Source organism: Anopheles coustani, chromosome 3, assembly GCF_943734705.1.
Source record: "Anopheles coustani chromosome 3, idAnoCousDA_361_x.2, whole genome shotgun sequence".
Taxonomy (NCBI): domain Eukaryota; kingdom Metazoa; phylum Arthropoda; class Insecta; order Diptera; family Culicidae; genus Anopheles; species Anopheles coustani.
Genome location: NC_071288.1, coordinates 42897006 through 42918008, shown reverse-complemented (window position 1 = coordinate 42918008; position 21003 = coordinate 42897006). Strand labels below are relative to the sequence as shown.

At 47.8% G+C, this 21003-nt stretch overlaps 6 protein-coding genes across 8 annotated transcripts in view; 3 read left to right on the top strand and 3 right to left on the bottom strand.

Moving 5' to 3' along the window:
- Positions 1-20883, top strand: part of LOC131271648 (KAT8 regulatory NSL complex subunit 3) — a 259954-nt gene extending 239071 nt beyond the window's left edge. Inside the window, exons 2-4 of one of the 2 annotated variants that reach the window (XM_058273147.1) lie at positions 17424-17959; positions 18039-18863; positions 18937-20883. In XM_058273147.1, the coding sequence (XP_058129130.1) occupies positions 17688-17959; positions 18039-18863; positions 18937-20629 (2790 nt within the window). In that variant the 5' untranslated portion in view covers positions 17424-17687 and the 3' untranslated portion in view covers positions 20630-20883. Of the gene's footprint in view, positions 1-17412; positions 17960-18038; positions 18864-18936 lie in introns of those variants that run through there. The other variant, XM_058273146.1, reaches the window with a different exon arrangement.
- Positions 648-2450, bottom strand: LOC131271665 (uncharacterized). The gene is made up of 3 exons (XM_058273170.1): positions 2427-2450; positions 1919-2066; positions 648-1753 (listed from the first exon to the last, which is right to left on the bottom strand). The coding sequence occupies exons 2-3, from the start codon at positions 1953-1955 to the stop codon at positions 648-650; spliced, it is 1143 nt and encodes a 380-aa protein (XP_058129153.1). The 5' UTR covers positions 1956-2066; positions 2427-2450.
- On the top strand, positions 5264-8145 carry LOC131271650 (ankyrin repeat domain-containing protein 27-like). The gene has a single exon (XM_058273148.1). The coding sequence runs from the start codon at positions 5264-5266 to the stop codon at positions 8030-8032; it is 2769 nt and encodes a 922-aa protein (XP_058129131.1). The 3' UTR covers positions 8033-8145.
- Positions 9533-14453, bottom strand: LOC131271656 (V-type proton ATPase catalytic subunit A). 2 transcript variants are annotated; one of them, XM_058273159.1, is made up of 6 exons: positions 14310-14453; positions 13717-13864; positions 12889-13083; positions 11740-12823; positions 10907-11303; positions 9533-10831 (listed from the first exon to the last, which is right to left on the bottom strand). In XM_058273159.1, exons 2-6 carry the CDS (start codon positions 13790-13792, stop codon positions 10739-10741), a joined length of 1845 nt encoding a protein of 614 aa, XP_058129142.1. In that variant the 5' UTR covers positions 13793-13864; positions 14310-14453; the 3' UTR covers positions 9533-10738. The 2 variants fall into 2 exon arrangements, with proteins under 2 accessions (XP_058129142.1, XP_058129141.1); XM_058273158.1 differs by having other exon boundaries at positions 14403-14441.
- On the top strand, positions 14930-15728 carry LOC131271664 (small ribosomal subunit protein mS26). Its single transcript, XM_058273169.1, has one exon. It carries the CDS (start codon positions 15054-15056, stop codon positions 15696-15698), a length of 645 nt encoding a protein of 214 aa, XP_058129152.1. The 5' UTR covers positions 14930-15053; the 3' UTR covers positions 15699-15728.
- LOC131271661 (DNA-directed RNA polymerase III subunit RPC4) lies at positions 15680-17093 on the bottom strand. The gene is made up of 4 exons (XM_058273166.1): positions 16779-17093; positions 16542-16702; positions 16276-16467; positions 15680-16209 (listed from the first exon to the last, which is right to left on the bottom strand). The coding sequence occupies exons 1-4, from the start codon at positions 17012-17014 to the stop codon at positions 15722-15724; spliced, it is 1077 nt and encodes a 358-aa protein (XP_058129149.1). The 5' UTR covers positions 17015-17093; the 3' UTR covers positions 15680-15721.
- Positions 20884-21003: the final 120 nt, after the last annotated feature.

The following is a 21003-nucleotide window of genomic DNA, read 5'->3' as shown; positions in this document are numbered from 1 at the left end:
CAAGGGAAGATGAGGCTGGTGAATTTTAACGAGAGTTAGTCACCGACCCGTCGATAGAAACATGGGATAACGTGTTTGAGTGATAACATTACTCGAATTTTAAATAACAGATAAAGCAACACGGTCATCGAGGGATGGCAATATTAGGTACTGCAAAATATTCCATTTCGACGAAATGCATTTCGTTCTATTCTATTTACTCATTCGTGACTCACGGAAAGAAAGACGGTGTAAACTGTGGTTCAAAAATATGTGGTAAATGTTTGCTTCGACGAAATGTTTTACATTCTTTTGTATTTACGCATACCCCAATCATGAACTACCCGTTAAATAATCTAAATAAAAAAATAATGTTATGAAGCCGCTGTATAACCGTTATATTATTCTGCATTTCCAAATTTCAAAATGCCGCATCTCACTAAACTAAATCAAAAACTAAATTAACACTGTTAAAGTGAAATATGTAAACTTTTTTATATTTTACTATAGCATTTCCATAAGTCTTATCATATTTACAAAACCAGTCATTCGAGCGCAATCAGAAACAGCAGCTGTTGCCTTTCTTCTCAAACAATATTTACCCGCTAAAGGTAAACATTCCCAATTAGAATCGTACGCTTGCGATTCCGTTAGTGCGACCGTATTTGTTAATACAGTTCCTCACTTTCGTACAAACGAGCTAGCCGTCTTATCGACTGCTTCGTTTTGCGCTGAATAAACTCGTCCACGTGCGAAAATATCGTAACGATTCCCATCAGTCGCTCCAGCGTGCCATGGACCTTTTCCGCCCGCTCGACACTGCCCTCGGTCGCCGGTTCCGACGAGCCTGGGGCAAGCAGCCGCGACATGGCCGGGAAAAGCATTGGTCCGGCGTCGGCCAGCTTGCCGTACGGGATCGCACTCCGCCGCACGTCATTGTAGTCGTAGTCATCATACTCGTCGTAGTCGGCGTTCTCTTCCGACGAGGAGTAGTGTTGCGGTGCCAGCGAGCGCTTCCGGTGCTGACAGCCACAGCTCGGAGCCGCCTCCTGTGGTGCGATGTTCCGCTGGGGCCGGATGCTCCTCGGCAGCAGCCTAGAGGGGGAGGATGCCTGCAACGCCTGTGGGTGAGCAGATAGGTTCGGAAAAGAAACCAGTTCATTTTCAAGATGTTCAAGGTTGAGCTTGGTGATGTCTATCCGGGGCAGCGGTGGAGGCTTCCGGCTAGTCGGGACAATCAATTTCGGGGTCATAGTTGTTGCCAGTGAGGTGGTTGGAAGCGACCGTGGTGTGGTGGTGTCGGTTCTAGCCGGTTTGCTGCTCATCACGATCGTCTTTCTTCGACGCACTTTCCGAATCGTGGTCATACTGGTCGTGGTTCTGGTGGTCGTCGTTGTCAGCGTCGTCGACGTGGACCTGTTTCCAACGGGGCTGCTTCGCTTTATCGCCGGCAAAGGAGTAGTTTTTTCGGGTACCCGTGCATCGTCTCGCAACCGTTTTTCTACCCGCGGCGCGATGGGCAAGAAGTCGTCCTCGATGACGTTCTCCTTCACATCAATGAGATCCGGCTCGATGGGAGATGGCCTCAGCTGGGGAGGCTCACCCCTGATGACAGGCTCACTCTGGTCCGGTAGATTTACAGTCTCATAGTTCGGCCCCGTTGGCGGTGATCGGCCATCGGGGGAACTCGTTTCCGAGCTTCCCTGCTGATCGTCTGCCTTGAACGATCTCGTGTGGAATTGGTTCAGCAGTTTCACCGAGATCATCTCACTCGCTGAAACGATGTTTCGATGTTTTGATTACGTTCGCGTTGGCGGCCAAGTTTCCAAAAAGTGAACGGCATAAAAACGAGAAAAACCAGATTAGACCTTATCACTTATCGGACCTGCGTTCATGGTCACGCTCTTTCACGCGACCGGAGATCCCCTCGCGGACTTGCCTTTTTCGCGGTCACCTTCACCCGTACCGCTTGCCATCGGCACGAAATGCACACTTTCGCCGTCCTCATCGCTCGGCACGATCCCCACGGTTCCGGGTGGCTGTTTGGTGATTTTCAAAAAGCGAGCATCCAGCCGCAGAACGACCGTCTAAATTTAGGCAGCAACGGAACGGTAGGGTGAAGAAGAAATCGGGTTGGAAACGAAAACCATTAAACACTGAACCATCACTCGATTATGACACGATGCACGATTGGATTATCACTTCTTCGTTATGTCATCGACTAAAAGTGATCTTTTTTTCCCTTCGCACATCCTGCTCACTAACGACGACGACGATGATAAGCTCTTCGTCGAAAAGGCGCACTTTTTCCTCCCGTTTCCTTTTTGAGCTGATAACACCGAAAGAGGATGATGTCGGATGGAATCGGGGAAAATTTACTCGCCAAGAACACTCCCGTCGTTCGGCTGTTTGATAGGAGCCTTTAGGCCAAAAATGTGCCTTCTTACCGATAGAATCAATGCCAACGTCAGCAGCAGCTTGGTGGAAAGGTATCCAGGTGTCCGGCACATGATGATTGATGCACTCCGAGGGTGTCCCTGCTAGTGTCGGAGCGACGACTCTGGCCGCCACACGCCACCTACGGAATGTTTTCGGAAGTAGACCATTTTCGTACTGTGATGCAAACTTTTTATTACAAATAAACAATACCACCGTCTGCGAAACGAGCCCTCGGTTGGAGCTGACGGTTGGAAGCCCCGTTTCCTGGATCGGCGTGTTGGTAAACCTCGGGCAATTGGTGGAAACCCCGTTACTACTGAATGTATTTTTAGCAACAACCATCGTAGACCAACAAGTGTGGTTTGGATGAGGGATCAAAAGTCCGTTGTATCTGTTTAAAGTATGTTGTTTAAAAATACCGTTCAAAATTTACTTTCTTCTGACCCGTCATCCAATGGCTGTGCAAAAGGTTACAAGGCATTCACTTTCGCTTGGGCTTCAAATTAAATCAACAGCCTCATCGCAGCGATCACTCCATAGATCTTCATTTTAATGTCGTGAATTTTTAATCTTCAAGAAAAAGCGATTGTCATTAGCAATTTTTACTCAGTTTTTGTTTTCCTACATAAATGCGTCCGTTGATTTGATAAGGAAACCAAACGAAGTAGGTAATGCAAAAAACCGTAAATGCTCCACCTAGCGAAACGAGTTAATTAAAATTATCATGCGTCCGCTTACTGGAAGTTATAAAAATCTGTTTCAGTGTAAATTACTGCAGACCATCAAACACAAACTTCGTTTGTTAGGTTTACAAAACTACCTCAAATATTGCAGAAAAGCACCGTTTGGCCATACTTCAGAGCTGTCGAACACATGCCAAACTGTTTCAATTCTGCATTGCTGCACATTAAAAATGAAACATAAAATTTGAAATTGTTCAGCTACTTAGCCAAATTATTAATTCGTTTCAAATTCGAATAGTTTTCTATTTAATAATAACGAACGAAATTTATGTCCGAACGAGCCGATATGATGGTAGTAGGAGTGTTGATAGGCTGAGCGTGATCGTCGGGTAGAACGTTTGAAACCTCGATCGAAATCGGTCAACCGTAAAATAACTGGCTATACACATTGTGTTGAGGCAGTTATGTGATTTGACACAACAAAAAAGAAACATTAAACCACATTGATATTCAGATCATTTCCCGTCCGACGAACGTTTGATCAAGGGCCACCCAGGTCATAGATTCCTTGATTTCAATTTGTGTGTCCAATATTAGATGATGACTACCCTGCCAGAGTCCATTCTGACCATCTTGTCTGCCACACTTTGCACTGTCTTCAATTATCTGTCGGCCGCCTTTCTAAACATCAAACAAGCTTAGGACTTTTAATTACGTACGATGATAAGCGCACGGAAGCCGATGATGAGAAGTCTTTATCGCGTAGAGAGTTCCAGAGAACGTTGTTAGATGGGCGTTAATTAGCACCGTCTCGAAATGTGAAAAAAGAACGGGAAGAGTAGAACACACCCTTCGGCATTTGCCATCCTATCCTCGACCGTGAATCCTCGGCCTTCTTATCTGCACCACCAGTGCACTGCTGGGGCACGATCGTTCCAAATCAATATCACTGCACCGCCGTGTGGTATGCATGCAGGCGCGATCGATCAATGCAACAGCTGCTTCGATGCAGCGAATGTCGAACACAGTTCGTCTTCCTCACTCTTTCTCGCTTCTGCTTGGTTGCAATTCAACATTCCTCGCTTCCCGCGACCGGTTCAATGCATTCCCAACACCCAGCCACCCACAGCCAATGGACAGAGAAATGCTTCGTAATCATAATTCAGCCACACCGGCATGCATGATCTTACTCAATTAATTATTTAACTTCCAAAGCCCCGCATGGGGCCGCAAGTGAGGAAAAAACAAACAAACGGGGTAATCCAGTCTTCGCCGTCTTGTGTGCGTGAGGGTTAAATTGTGCCGGAGCTTACGGACGACGAAGATAGCGCGAGAAAAAGTGTTGGCTTTTTATTAATCGTGCGCCGAGAGCGTGGGGCCGCCTGTCCAACATTTCAACCAGGGCGGATTGCACCCCACAGACTGTGTCAGCCAGCCAGCCAGGCAGCCAGTTGTTTGGTTGGAGCACTTTGGTGGGGCTGTGCGCTGAACCGTGCGTGTTTCACTTCTGGTGTTGTCGTCGATGTTTGGACACGGTTTTATAATTCTCGAAGAAGCCCCTCAGCGACACAGCAGCGAAGGTGCGGCGTGACGAGCCGCGGGGGTCGTGACGAGGGTTGTGCCGCTCTGGCCACCCCAACCTACAGTGGATGGTCCAGTGTGGTGTAGGCAGCGGTCGCTTCGGTTGCTGCTCGAGCTCGATTCCGTTCAGTTCGAACGCGAAGGTTACACGGAGAGCATCCAACGTCGTTGTTGCTGCCAAAGTAGTGAGTTGTACTCGCGCGCGCGCACACAAGGGGAATTGAAAAAGGAAAAGAAAAAGCAAAAGTGAATGGAAAGTGCAGAAAAGCCAGCAGTTCGCTTCCATCGATGCCGTACAAGTGATGGAAAATATTTCGTATCCGATTTCGGGGTTTCAACCGAACCAAAGGAGGCGTTATCGCAATTCAAATGAGTTTGTGTCGTGTTAAAGTGCTGCTGGTGCATCGGACAGTATAGCTTTGCACCGTCAGTGACGTGCTGACGGTAGATTGCGAACTTGCGGTGAAGACTAGTGCTTGTAGAGGAAGAGAAATCCCCCGGGGGGAGGGGAGCTGAAACAGTTTCACCATCGCTATCGGCGAAGGTGATCGAGCCCCAGTGTGAGCATTGACGGTCGAGCAATGGATACGCTGCAGTACGATGAGGATATTTCCGCCAATGGCTACTACCAGCGGTTACTAAGCGACCACCACAGCATCCTGGAGACGGCCGCCGTCGAGGGTTGGATCGTGTGCGTACCGCGCGTCGGTTCCTTCAGCGACCAGTGCCTGCAGGATCAGGAGTTTGCCCTGGCGCACGTCCTCGTGCCGAACGAGGAGCTTCCGGAGACGCACTTCTTCAACCTGAACTTCCTGCAGCTGAAGCTGGCCGAGCGGGCGCTCGTGTTCGGCGGCATGCGCGTGCGCATTCTGTTCGAGGAGATATTCTACCGCGACGGGCTGAAGTACAAGGTGTGGTGCATCGAGCGGCCCCTGCACGACATGAAGAAGTACGGCACGTACGCGGAGGACGATCTGTCGCTCGGGCGGTTCCTCGGCATCGGTAGTCTCACCGAGGCGGTCGAGTTTATTCGCACGGCGGCGAAAAAGAAGGACATCTTCGGCCGGATGGACGCGAGGGTGCAGCAGTTCGTGCGGGCGAACGGCGACTTCGGCCGGTGGCAGTTCGAGGAGCAGAAGGCCCTGGTCAAGATGGTGTACGTCGAGTGCTTGGATTTGATACTGCAGAACCGCAAGCTGAAGGACCGCTGCCAGCGCGATATGCTGCTGCGGCGCAACGTGAAGGTTGCCATCGAGACGTACGTCATGGACAAGCTGTACGATCACGTGAAGAGCGTGATCGACGTGTGCCGGATGGAGCAAGCGGAGGGCTTCAACAAAACGCTACGCAACCTGGGCGATGTGCACTGTACCGAGTTCGAGGTGGCCCAGCGGTTCGGCGATCTGATACCGCTGGCGAAGAAGGAGCTGGCCAAAATCGACCATGCGCGCACGGTGATCGATAAGATCGGTTGCCTGCAGCGGGTGATGGATGTGCTGACGAAAGGGAATGGCTCGTTGCAGGACACGGTCACCGTGGACGATCTGGTGCCGTTGTTTATTTTTCTCATCCTAAAGTCGGGCCTCACGCACTGGATGATGACGATCACGTTCCTGAAGGAGTTCCAGTTCAACAACGTGTTCCGCGAGCAGCACATCGAGACGGGTCAGCATGGTTTCCTCATCGCGACACTCGAGGCGGCCATCGTGTACGTCGGCTGTGGGAGTATTACGCGAACTCAGCGGCTCGGTGTCAACCTGGACCCACGAGTACGCTCCTCACGGTCCACGGGCAGCTCGGAGGAGGACGAGGAAGAGGAGGACAGTCTGGCGGCATGGGGGCAGTTTCGTAATGCGGACGATTTCCTCAACTACCTGCTCGCGCTGATGCGCAAGGACGAGGAGACGCGCGTCGTGGAGCTGCTGCAGGATATCACCAACAATCAGGCGCTGCTGTGCAACGTGCCGAACGAGGAGGCCGGTTACTACTACTATCTTCCCTCGATCGACGACCAGAACCAGCAGGGCCAGGCGGCGATACACCTGGCGGCGATCCTAGGCAACGCCAAGCTCCTGACGCTCATCCTCTCCCTCCAGCCGAACGTGAACGCCGTCGACGCAAAGAACTGGACCGCGCTGCATTACGCCGCAGCGAACGGTCATCAGAATCTGCTACTGCTGCTGCTGCACGCGGGGATTAACATTAACAGCACCAGCAACGATCTACACACATCGCTCCATTTGGCGTGTCTTAATGGCCACAGTGGATGTGTGAAAGCGTTGCTGTACTTCTCCGAGCACATGCGCATCTACGTCGACGTGAACGCGGCCACCGAGCTGGGCCACACACCGCTGCACTACGCCGCCAAGTGGGGCTTCCTGGACATCGTCGAAACGCTGGTCGAGTACTCGGCCCGGGTGGAGGTGGTCAACAAGCTGGGCGCCACGCCGTTACGCTACTCGCACAACGTTCGCATTACGAAACTGCTGGTGGACGCGCTGAACGACCAGCGGCGCATTGCCGCCGGACGTGGGCCCCGGTCGAACGGGCGCCCGACGACCGGGTATCTGGTGGCAGATGAGCTGCTCAGTTCCCAGCGCTACTCGGACCACGATCTGCTCTCGGAGGATGCCCGGGAAAAGCGCACAATCGAGGAAATGAAGCGCATCGAGAAAGCACTGGAAGCCATCGCCGCCCAGGACACCAAGCTGGCCTGCGTTTACCTTGGCATCGATGGCGGGAAGGACGGTCGGGTGGGTGACCTGCTACCGTCACCTCGTTCGGACTACGAGCAGGGAAATGGTGAGAAACTCTGCCACCCGCTGTGCACCTGCAATCGATGCGTTCGGAAGTCGTCCGAGTTCTACAACCTGCTGCGGAAACCGTTTGGGTCGTCGGCCAAACCACCGGCGTCGGAACCCCCGAGGGCGCCGCGACTCCGGCTCAACCTGAACGCCGTCAACGGCGAAGGCTACACGGCCCTGCACGTGGCGGCCATGCACGGCAACGTCGAGATGGTCCGGGTGTTGCTGGACGAACACGTCAATCCCACCATTCGGCTGAAGTCCGGTGCGACCGCGCTCCATCTGGCGACACGCGAGCGACGGTTGCGCATCGTTCGTATGCTGCTGGCCCGGTGTCCGACGGCCGACATCGTCGACCTGAAGGACAGCCGGGGCGACACACCGCTGCACTACGCGGTCGAGCAGAACAATTTGCAGCTGGTGCAGATGCTGCTGGAGGCCCGGGCGGATCGGAGCATACGCAACCTGCAGGGCAAACGGCCGATAGACATAGCAAAGAATAATCTGTACTTTAATGTGGTCAACCTGCTCGAACAGCAGTCGTAAGGGAAGATGAAAGGCGCGCTGGGGACATTTGTGTAAATTGCAGTGTAAATATGGTTTTTTTTCAATGCCCTGCTTTTCGTCGTATATGTAAAAATAAAACAAATTAATTGTTAAACGCCCACAAATGTTGTCTTCACAAGACATTTGTTATCGCGATTTTCATCCAAGCCCGACTTATTTGCTTATTTTATTACTTTATATGCAGATAACGACAATGATGACATTTAAACAAGGTTCGATAAAGTCGGTCTCGGTGGGCCAATTAGTGGGCTTTAACACGTATTCAGATTGCCAGTTTCTTTTCTTCTTCTGACTAGATTGAAATAGCTAACGATTATATGCGCAAAATTTTAACAAAAAAATAATGTATTTTTGCGTTTATAACACCACTGCTATCCACGATTATCAGATATTAAGAAGGGATGGTGCTAAACTCGGGATTTGTATCCTTCATTTCTGCTGAAAATATACTTTCGAAGATTTTTTTTTCCTGGACATCTTTTGTAGGAAAATACTTACATTCACGTTTGCAACAAATTTAATTAAAAAAATCAGAAATGTCTATCTATTAACTATTAACCTGTAAATTCATTGCGGCACGATCCGAAAATCTGTGAGATTGGTATAAAAGTAAAATTGATCAAACATACTGGGTTGTATTATGTTATACACGCTAAAATACAACTCGACATTATCAATCATTAGAACAATGTCGTCCTACTAAAACATAGCGGTAATCAAAGTAAAGAACGCATTTGTCCGCGGTTTGGAATGCAATTTTCCGATCGATTTTATTCATTTCAATATCCATCTTCATTCGACTAAGTAGTACAGTTACAATTTGCGCACCACCAAACACACTTCCGGTCCGGTGTGTCTCGGATAATTTCTTTTGCAGCAGCTTTTACGCTGCTTGGACTGCGGCTGCGTGTACGAACGCACGCATTTGCGACTACCCTACACGATGGTAGGGGGAGAGCGATTTTAAGAAAACACACATCCACATCACGCGATTGCAAACAAGACCATCGGACACAACATTGAAAGGATTTCCTTCACCGGAAACGGAATAAACGAATGGTTCCATCATGTTAACCCTTTTCTCCTTGTGCTAGCGCTTCGCTCAATAAGGAAACTGTAAAATAAAGTCGTCTTATGATGTGTCGGTGCTTACAACTTCGAATGCCAGCTCACAGTTTTAACACTTACATGCAAAATAAAGGACAATTCTGGACATCGCGCAGACGTTACTAAATATTTAACAAAGAACAATGAACATCGCCAAGGGCTTCGTTGTGACGAAGGCAGCGAAGTTAAGGAGAAACGTAAAGCATTAAAATAAACTCAACGAACTTTTTAAGTAAATTGAAAGAAAGGAAGAAACGCCACGGCAACTCTGGATTGCACGCGATTGAAGGTTTGTAACGAGCACTCAGTGGACGTAGGGGAGAAAAAATGGATATAATAGTTAGTACATCCCTTTTTTTAACAATATTCTCCAGAACGACTTGACTCTTTCGGTACGGCTTAACAGTAGTGAAGAATTATTCTCGTTCTAGGTTTTTTTTTTCTTTAAGTTTTACAACTCATTTATGTACGCCTCCCTACGATCCTTTTACCGCCAACTTCAACACTCCATTAACACTTGCCGATTGTAAAAGACTTTTTCTTTTGTTTGTTTGTTTGTTTGTTGTAATCATGCTTAATAGCTCTATATGTATATATGTTTCTTATATCTTTTAGCGACACTATGCCACCGCTACGTGGTTTACAATTTCTACAAGAATATTAAATTGAAACAAAAAAAAACAATATATATAGCAACATAACATAAGTTGGCTCTCCTTATTGTACGTTTTGCGACATTAATTCCGCCTACCGTTCCACGGGTTACACCCTTTCCCTCTGGCGGTGCACGGGCCGCTGCCGGTGGTGCATGATGCATTTGGATTTGTGATCCCCTTCGTTTTTACACACACACACACACAAAGTACAGGATGGGATTTAAATTGTACTTTCTAGACCACTTTTTTGTTTTGTGATGAACAATCCTAAACGCCTAGCATGCCGACGTTGGTTGATATCCGTCGCCACGGCAACAACCGGCAACCGATAGAGAGATTAAGGGAGCAGAGAAAGAAAGGAGTACGAACAGTTTGCCTATTCTGTTTGACGTTTGCTCGAACGAGGACGAACGATGGCATTGCCCGGTAGATGGGTTTCGTAGGCCACATCTTCTGCCGTTTCTTGCGTTTACTTCTTTATAACAAACCAAATTAAAACATTCTCACGCATCCGACGGATGCACACGATGGACACACACGTTTGTAGTTATCCCCTTTTTTTACGCTGATGTTAATGCTGTTGTTAGTTCCGTGTATCCTTCGTGTCCCTCCGCACGGCGCAGAACGACATTACTATATCTACCGCATGTGGAATACTTGTTACATGTTGCACCTGTGCATGTGTGTACATATAGTATCTATATATAACGTCTCTCTTATCGTGGTTCTTCTTGTGTCGTATTTCACGATACGCCAGCGCCCAAGGGGCGCACCTCTCCCCAAAAGGTACGCCCCCGTCGGGTGGAATAGCTGGCAATATGGTAAAATAATCTTACAAATAGTAGTACACACTCTACCCTCTCCGACTTTGCTTCTTGTATGCTGGCACACGCTTCTTCCTCGCACGGAGATGCGTGCCACCTTAATCCTCTAGGTTACGGAATGCCTGCTGCATGTCTTCGTACAGCTGATCGAAATCGGCCTTAATCTTCGGTTCACCGTCTTTCACGGGGTCCTAAAATGGAGAACAAAATTTTATCCAATTAGTAAACGGTTGTATAAACAATGATAGGCCATAGTCTCATCATACCTTGAACTTCATCGACGACAGCTGGTACAGGATGTTGCCCATCGCGTCACGAATCACGTTCCAGGTGATCTTGTTCTCGGACTGTGCAGTCGTTTCCACGGCATGGCGAGCCATATCGTAGAAGCCGATCATGTTCTTCAGCATACCGACTGTCTTGTAGAACGGACAGAAGCGATCATACGCCGAGTACGAGTTCTGCTGCAGGAAATCGTCCTTCAGCAGCTTGGCAACCTCAAGGGTGATCTTGTCCGTTTCGGCGAGCGAAGCCTTACCGACGAGCTGCACAATTTCGGACAAATCTTCCTCCTCCTGCAGGATCTCCTTGACCTTGGTACGCAGCGGCACGAACTCGGGGAAGTTCTTGTCGTAGAAGTCATCAAGGGCGCGCATGTACTTGCTAAAAACAAAAAAAAGTAAAAAGCATGATTTATTGTTTTTTTCGTACCCCTAAATACGATAATGTGGAATGTAACATTCAATCAGTATGCTCAACAAGAATGTGACCAACTTAGTGTAATTATTTTTAACCGTTCTGTCGTTGAGATTTTATGTTCTTTGTTTTTTAATTGTTTGTGTAACCATTTCACTAGTTATCATTGCTGATGATTCCACAGCACGTTTTGTTACAAGAACATTTATAAATGATTGTGCTTGGATAAGTTTGGAACTTAAATAAAATGTCAGTTAAACGTATAATAATTTGAACAGAAACAGTTTTCACCACTTGCGAAAGTTTTGTGTTCAGCGGCAAAATATAAGCTCACTACATAATTCCAAAAATTTACGCAACGGAGATGTGCAGGTGAAAGAGAAAAATGACGATAAATACTAACCTGTAAGAGATCAACCAGTTGATCGACGGGAAGTGCTTACGCTGGGCCAGTTTCTTGTCCAAACCCCAGAACACCTGCACGATACCGAGTGTGGCGGAAGTGACGGGATCGGAGAAATCACCACCGGGCGGTGAGACGGCACCGACGATCGAAACCGAACCCTCACGCTCCGGATTACCGAGACACTTGACGCGACCGGCGCGCTCGTAGAAGGAAGCCAGACGGGCACCGAGGTAAGCTGGGTAGCCGGAATCGGCCGGCATCTCAGCCAGACGACCGGAAATTTCTCGCAGAGCTTCGGCCCAACGGGAGGTGGAATCAGCCATCATGGACACGTTGTAGCCCATGTCACGGAAGTACTCCGACAGGGTGATACCGGTATAGATGGAAGCTTCACGGGCAGCAACAGGCATGTTGGAGGTGTTGGCTACCAGCGCGGTACGCTTCATGATGGACTCAGTCACACCATCGATCTCGACGGACAGCTCGGGGAAATCACGCAGTACCTCAGACATCTCGTTACCACGCTCACCGCAACCGACGTACACGATGACGTCCGAGTTGGAGTACTTCGAGAGCGACTGCGAGATGACAGTCTTGCCGCAACCGAAAGCACCGGGAATGGCGGTGGTTCCACCCTGGACGCAAGGGAACAGCGAATCCAGCACACGCTGACCAGTCAGCAGCGGATGGTTCGCTGGCAGCTTCTCCGTCACTGGACGCGGCTGACGTACTGGCCACACCTGCAACATGGTGAATTTGCTGCTCTCACCATCGAACTCGGTCTCCAGGATCACATCGTCGACGGTGTAGTTGCCGGGCGGTGCGATGTACTTGACCGTACCCTTGGCGCGGGGCGGCACCATCAGTTTGTGCTTGACGAGCGTGTTCTCGTGCACGAGACCGTACAGATCTCCACCGGTAATGTGCGAGCCAACCTTCACGTTCAGCGGGTTGAAGCTCCAGCTCTGCGTACGCGACAGACACGGCACGTTGATACCCTTCGGAATGTAGATCGAGCTGGTCATCTCGTTAATGTCCTTCAGGGGACGCTGGATACCGTCGAAGATGCTTCCCATGATACCTGCACAGATGTTCAACAACGAAACGTTAGTGCCCATCGACGTTAGCCGGAACAAACGTGCCTACCTGGTCCAAGTTCCACGGACAGTGGCTTGCCGGTACGCAGGACGGGATCACCGACGGTGACACCCGATGTTTCCTCGTATACCTGGATGGTTGCCATGTCGCCTTCCAATCGGATAATCTCACCCACCAGCTCGTAGTAACCGACACGTACCAGCTCGTACATAGCCGATCCGGACATACGTTCCGCCGTCACGACTGGAAGAAGCATAAGCAACATGATGAGTATAAATTCGAATCGAAATGTTTTTCGTGAACTAAAAATATTTTTGTATATTTTTAGTTTAACAAATTCAAACTCATTTTCAATGCGGCTTGTTTAGATAATTTTGAAAGCTTCATACCATATCACCTGTTTGCTTGTGAAGCATGGAGTGTCATCTGACCAAATCATGATATCAAAGCAGGCACGAAGTTACATAATGAAACCTAGCTAATTTAGGTGTTTTCGAACATCCTTACAAAAACTTCACTTTTTCGTTACATCTATTGCACAAAAATTCTTAAAATGGAGATTTAAATGGTAAAAACAACAATCCATTTAAAAAGACGACCAAACCAAATTGTCGCTTTCGATCACATGAATGGTTGTCATTGCACGCACACACCCGCATACTGGTTACAGGAAAACATAACAGACACATATACACAACATTCTCTTCACACGTCATGTGACTTCGAGAAATCAAACGCAATCCCGAATGACAGATCTGAACATGGAAATCGTCTCAATTTTCCCGAATTCGACGGGCAAAATGGCTACATTTTCCATTTTCAGGATCTCAAAATGTTGCTGCTTAAAGCCATTCCCCCCCCCCTGTGTTTACTTACCAGGACCAGATACGGCGAAGACGTATCCGAATTTGGACTCGCGGTCCTCATCGCTGATTTTCTTAAGATTCGACATTTTCTATCTCGTTCTCTCGTGACGGACCGTGTCGATACCCTTTTTGCTCTACTGCTGCCTTGCTGGGAAGTTCTGTGTAAATAGAAAAGCGGATCGAAATTAGTGGACCTTAATCGAGCGGCAATATTTCCTCGACACCATCCAGCGTTGAAAAGAAAGATCAGCTGATCAAAACCGCCCCAGTGCGATGATGGTAACCCAACAAACGCAATAAGCACCAATAGATTCGGAACCCTCTCGGTGTCATGTGACCCGCGGGGTTTCAGTTTTGCTCGAATAAAATATAGCAATGGCCATAGGTTAAACCTCCTTTTTTCTACTGGCTAGAACAAATAGTTTCCATCTGTAGTGTGGAGTCTTTTAAGCGTTATCTTGCGTAAAACAATAGAAATGAAAACTCCCGGCCATTGAGCGATGGAGAAGCAAAGAAAACAAAAATCGATTGAAAGCAAAAGAAGTTCGCATATCAATGTTCACCTAGCACTACTATATGCTGATATTTCTTTAAAACACTGACCACTGGTGGACTGTGGGATACGATTTACAATTGCAAAGCAATTGACCCAAACTTTGGTGCCGAATCACAACTTTTTACCAGCCAACCACTTACGCAGTCTTCGAGATTGGAAATGCAATGCAACTGAGCTCGAGGTGTAAAATGGTATCACAAGACTCCGAAAGATAGACCTACCCAAGATCGGTAAAACGAGAGGTCAGTAGATAGCCATTTTCTGCGCCGCCATTCTTTTGACAGTTTAATCAAAAATGGATTTCAATTATAAATGAAACGATATATTGTCCAGGAAATTCTGGATCACCGTGGCCTACACTCAGTCGATGGAAAATGCTAAATTTGCTCCCTATTTCATAATTTTTAACAAAAATTTACTAAACTGTAACTTCGCGCGATCTTTGATTCGACTTTGCCATCCCTAGAAAGGATTTGACAACTTCGAGTTGTCAGCACAGATTGAAAGCAAAAACATTTAAAACCATGATCGAAATTTGAATGAATTGGTAAATTAGTCAATTTATCGCAATTGTTTAGTGCCTAGGCCTATAAGTACAACATATCACTCAGCTAAGAGGCCTTTTGAAGACAAACAACTTAGATTACTCCGTATTTCCTAATTTTTGGAAAAAAATTAAATTGAAAAAAGGTGCACAAACCTTGGTTGGTATTTTGATCAGCACGGCAGCAAGCGAGCTGTCAAAACAATGTTATTTAACTTTTAGTGTGGTGTTCAGAACAGTACCGACGATGGCTAGTTTAGTGGCGGCATTTTCCGGTGTTTTCACAAAACCCCGTGCACTAGCCCTTCTGCAGTACACAACTGTGCGATACCGGCGAAAACCACGATGGTTAGGGACGGCCAAGAGCAAATTGTTCCGTGTTCCAGAGCGCAGGAAACAGATCGAGGAAGAGGTCGAAGAACTGAAGCGGTTGCACAATAACTATCGCACGCAGATGAAAGCGGTCAGAAATTTCCTACGCGATGAAGTTGAAGCGTACAAGCTGGTCTCTCGAGCTGGTTTGGTGCTTCAAACTCCGGAAGAGGAAGAGGCCGAATGGCAGGACGCTTTGCGAAGGAACGACGAATGGAACCAACAGACCGCTGCCGAACGCGAGGAACGCCTGACTGCCGAACGCGCTGCACGGAAGGAATTCATTCTAGAGCGGTTAGTGCTAAAAGAGCAACGGGAAATGTCCAAACAGGAAGAGGTTGAAGCGAAAGTGCGTGCCGAAAAGGAGCAATCAAAGACGTTCATTACGCGTGAGAATATCGATAAAGCGATCGAGTTGGCATTGGTTCAACCGACAAGCTACAACTTCGCATTGGATCGAGATGGAAACATTCACCGTGCAAACAATTCTTCAACTACAGATAATATTCAACCCTACTGAGGCTGCATTTAGAATGTTGTATTTCACGTAGAGTTCTTAAATAAATATTCCCAATCCGGGGATGCATTCAGCTTAGCTTTAATGGTACTGATGTTAATTATGTTTCCGCTGCGTTCTGTTTGATTAACGTTGATCGAAACCAATTCCTGCAGAAATCCCGTGTCCATTCCAAGACTGATATCAAACAGTATTTTCCCTAGCATAAGTTTCACCTTTCCTGACCGATAACGTATAATTTTACCAACACAACCTTCGTCAAGATCACGCACCGTACAGTACTGTGGAGCTTCTTCGGTGGTAGCCGCTTGTGGTGCTTCTGTTTTGATTTCGTGCCCGTTTACCGTTTGCTTCTCCCCGCTATCGCACTTCCCAGGCAATGCATCCGGTAGTTGCAGAAGAAATATGTTGTTTGATGCCGGGTTCGATACCAGTGACTCGGCCAAAGTAAATGGATCTAGTCTCGCGTCATCAATGATTTCAGTTTTAACTTCCGGTTTGGCTTTGTAATCATCTGTAAAGTAAAACATAGAACTCAAATTAAGTTCGGCTAGGTTTGGCTCGTGCTTCCGGTACGTACCACTTTCAAGCTTGACTGGTAATTTCAAACCAATCTCCATTTTTCTATCGATATCAGCGACATCATCCTCCTCATCGTCGTACAAATGTTTCAACCTTTTCTTCTCATCTTCCCAATCCATTTTAGTTTCCGTCCTGGCAAATACAGGCTTCCTAATCGATTCGCCCGGTTCTTTGGAAGAACCTGATCGGTCTATAGTATTGGAAAGCATATAATGAATGGAAACTGAATAACTCTGAATGCACCACTGTACGTTAACAACATACCATATTTCGATGCCCGAGTCGGTGCTCGTTGTGCTAAACCATCCGAAAAGATTCCTGATGTTTGGATGAGGGAAGCTTTTCGGTTTTTTAAGTCCTTATCGTTTTTACTACGATCAGTCTTGACTCTGCTCTTAGGGCCGGTAGATGCGGTCTTAACATCACTGCAAGTACGAAAGATGATGAAACATCGTTGCATTTTGATAGGAAATGCTGGCAATGATGGCCCTAATAACTCACGTATTTTTGTTGCGCACTGCATTTAAATTGGGCGTGTACACCTTTTTGTTTGCCGGAGGTTTCGTCGCACGTCCATTGGTAAGCGTAAGGTCCCGAGGCATTCGGAAGGATTGCAGTCGCTCCGTTTTCACAGCTACGTCCATCGATCCCGCAGTGTTGGGGATTATACTGTTCGTGTTTACCATGTAATCCGTTTTGATTCCGGGTTCCTGTTTGATGCGGGTTGGGGGCTCCATCTTGAATCGAACCTTTTCTTTCGATGTCCTTGCTGGCAAGTATAAAAATCCTCTTTAGTTATTCAGATTCCAACTGAGACATGCGTTTCACAAACTGCACTGCACGAATCAAAACAAACAGTACACTGGGAAGAGACGTCAAAAGTGTACTCTGCGAACGTGCTTCTTTTGTTTCTTTGAATAAAACGTAAAAGTAAATTATTTCTCATTACAACAATAAAAAAAACATTCGTGAGAAAAGTGCATTTTTTGTTTAGAAATCAATAAAGTCAAGAGTGAAACGTTCATGAAATAAGTTTTAATTGAAATTCATAATATATGAATCTGGCAACACTGCCTTGATAAAATGACGCCGTCAAATGGTTGACGTAAATGTTTGGAAGATTGCTAATTTGCATCTTCTGTGAAGAAATTCAGAAAATAAGACACTTATCATAGTTTACGACGTCGCTAAATGTTACTAATGTGTTTAACAACATTGGCGTGTCACAAGTTTTTTCAAGTTCAATTTTGCTGATCCATCAGGGCTACGCAGAAGACCGTACAAGATCAGCCGCACCACGCACGGACTGTTTACAGTTCCCTGGCGCATCGTTAGGATTTGTATACCAGTGGTTACAAGAAATATTGAACGATTCTGGCTTCCACACCAGTGAACACGCGTGCGGTGGAAATGGAGCATAGCTATACGCGGGACTTCCGGCTGCTGGAAAGCAGCCAAACGGCGTCGACCCGCACGCTTATGGTGCACCGACCACCGCAGTGTCCGTCGTGCCACACGCATCCTCACGATGAGCGCATCGATCTGGAGGAGTCCTACAATCCACCGATTCCCTCATACAACGAGGAAAGCGCCAGACGGGCAATGCAGGAAAGTGAAAACATTGTCGGTGGCGGTCGGAACTCGGTGTCGGATGAGGATGACTGGGAAGAAAAAGTCAACAAGTGAGTAGATCCACCCTTTCTCATTGGTCGATAGTTGTTTGTGTGTGCCGTGGTTACATTGTTTATGTTCTTCTTTCAGATTTGGATGGTCCGTGCAGCAGTTCAAATTGTTCGATCGTGTTGCGCGCCTGCTGGATATGGACCGTCTGGCACGGTTGACTAATACCGAGAAACAACACGAACCCGTACACCGTCGCACGGTGATCGATAAGTCGGTCAGCCGGCTCCGGCAAGCGCTGGCGAGTGTGTCTTGGGAAACCCGCCTAACCCAGTGGCTACACAGTTTGCTAATGGAGAACCTTCCACCGTGCTACCTGGCCATCTATATCGACATTCTGCAAACACTGCACGCCAAGCTTCCGATGCTGGTAAACAAAATGGTATTCTGCAATCCGCACAACATCGGACCGGATCTGCTCGGGCCCGTCTTGAAGAAACCTTGGGAACCGATCGTGGCCCACAAGAACCGTAAGCTTCCGGGGCAACCGTACATTGTGGTGGTGCCATCGGTACCGCAATTCTCGCAACCAACTGCCCGGCAGCAGAAGTGGTTCAGTTTGTTCGCCACCATGGCTTCGGTTATACCGATCCAAACGCCACCGATCAAGGGAAGCATCGAAAAGCAAACCCTACAGAGTTTGGCGGAAAATATGGTGGCCACAACGCGCACGAAAATACAGCAGGTGCGTACCGGGGCGCCAAATAGGTCGATTATACTCGTCGGCTTCGACGCCGGCGCTGCCCTGGCCATTCAGATTGGCCTGGTAGAAACGGTTAGTTGCGTCATTTGTTTGGGATTCTCCTACAACACGTACAATGGAGTGCGTGGCGCTCCGGACGATCACATCGTGGACATCACCTCGCCCGTCATGTTTGTCATTGGGCAGAACTCCGCACGATCAAGGTATTGTATTCTTGAGATGAATATCACTTTTTAATTTTCTTATCAAACGTTGCTTTGCATCTTTTCATTGCAGCCAGGAGGAAATTGAAATGTTAAGAAGTCGCATGCTCGCCCAAACATCGTTGGTTGTTGTCGGCTCGGCCGACGAGTGCCTACGGGTGTCCAAGACCAAGCGCAAAATCGATGGCGTCACCCAGTCGATGGTGGAAAATATGGTCGCTGATGAGATAGCAGAGTTCGCCACGAACTGCTTACTTAGTCCACCGAGGCAGAAGAAAACCGGCCTACCGGAACCAGCTTCGAACGGACCGCTATCGTCGAGTAATGTGTTGGTGCCACTGAATGATGTAGAGTCGTCGGTGCCACGTAAACGAAAAACCACCACGGATGTGCGGAAAAGTAGCGTAAAGCAGTCTCGACAATCGTCCAGTCGGACGGCACCGAAGCCCTTGGAATCACAGCAGGCACAGGAAGCCTTGGACATTGCTATACAGAGCATTTTGCCGAGCACACCCGAGAAGCAGGTTGTGCCATCAGTAAAAAAGACTTCCCCGATTATTGCAGCCACATCGGAGGATCGTGCCGATCAGACGATCAAGTATGAGATGCACGCTTCCGGTGCACAGATCGTATCGGGCCTGGCCAGCACACCGATTCCATTGCCTGCACTCAAGCGAGATACCTCTCAAACGACGGGCAATGTGAACGTGAAGCTGATTTCAAATCAACTGATTCAGCTGAAACCGAACACGGGAACCACACAAAAGTTCTACTCAGTGAAATCGACCCATAAGCCCGTCGTCTCGGTCATCGGCAACAGTGGAAACGTCGGCTCGGTATCCGATAACATCACCTTCAGTCCACCGAAGTTTACCATCGTGCGTGGCCCCGAGTCCGAGCAAAGTGTCGATGATCAGCAGCAGCACTCATCCCCAATTAAGTCTCCCGGTAATGATCTGTCCCAGACGAACATTTTCGACCTACCGATTGTGTTTGCCGACAACGAAGGTGACAACGAACCACCGGCACCGGTGGCGAGCATTACCGTGGTTGGAGGATCCCCCACCACGGCTGGTACTTCCGCCGAACCGCAGGTGACAACGATACAAGCGCCACGCTTGGTAACTTTACAAGGAGCAAGTGCCGGTACCTCGGCAGTTCTCGGAAAATCCAACAAGATCGTGCTGGTAAACAAAGGTAGCCTGAAACCGGTCGACGGAACTGTGACGTTTCCGTACGTGAGTGGGACAAAACTTAATCTGCCCCTTGGCACAGCAACCAGCACCGGTACGGTTGGCACGATAGTCTCGAGCGGTAGCAACACCGGGGTAAAGTACACGAAGCTCTTGCTAACGAAACCACTGACGCCCGCCACCGGTACCATTTCCTCGGGGGTGGTGAAAAATTTGGGTGAACTTTTTTCCCGCGGTAAGGTTGAATTCATCAACAGTTCCGGCGTGAAGCAAACCGGTACCCCGGTCACCATGCAACAGGGCAAATATCAACCCATTGTCATTAGTACGACGGGAGGCAATAATTTGTCGCAAACTGGAGTCACCGCACAACCGGAAGGCAGCATCATAACCACCAGCACTGGTGGCAACAAGATTGTTATCAAAACCAGTCCGGCTTCAGTATCGGCTGGTACTTTGTCCACTTCTTTAGTGGGTCGTAATTTGACTTTGAAACGGTTTAACATAGTTTCTACCAGTGCGCCAGTTAAACAGAGCCCAGCAACAATGGAAGACGGGGGCGATGATAAATGATTTCATCCAAAACTAAGAACTTAGACCATAAACATTTTTTTTAATTTCAGAGTGGTATTTTAAGGCTATGTACAAACGTTGTATTAAGCTCTGTTGAAATAATAGATCGTTTTATGGCAAAGAGCTTTGTTTGCAGCTGTAGCTTTCGTTGAAGAAAAGTGTGAGAAATGTTTTACTCTTGTAACGGTGATCCTGAATACTTGGAGGAAAAAATTCTAACAGTTTTTAAAATAAAAGTTCTAGAAGGATATGTATGTAAATATTAGTTTTTTTTATTTTTAATGGTACGGCCCACTTCATCAGCAGTAAAACCTTAGCATACGTGTTTAAATTAAATCAATCCAAATTTAAAATTTTATAAAACAGCGTACCTA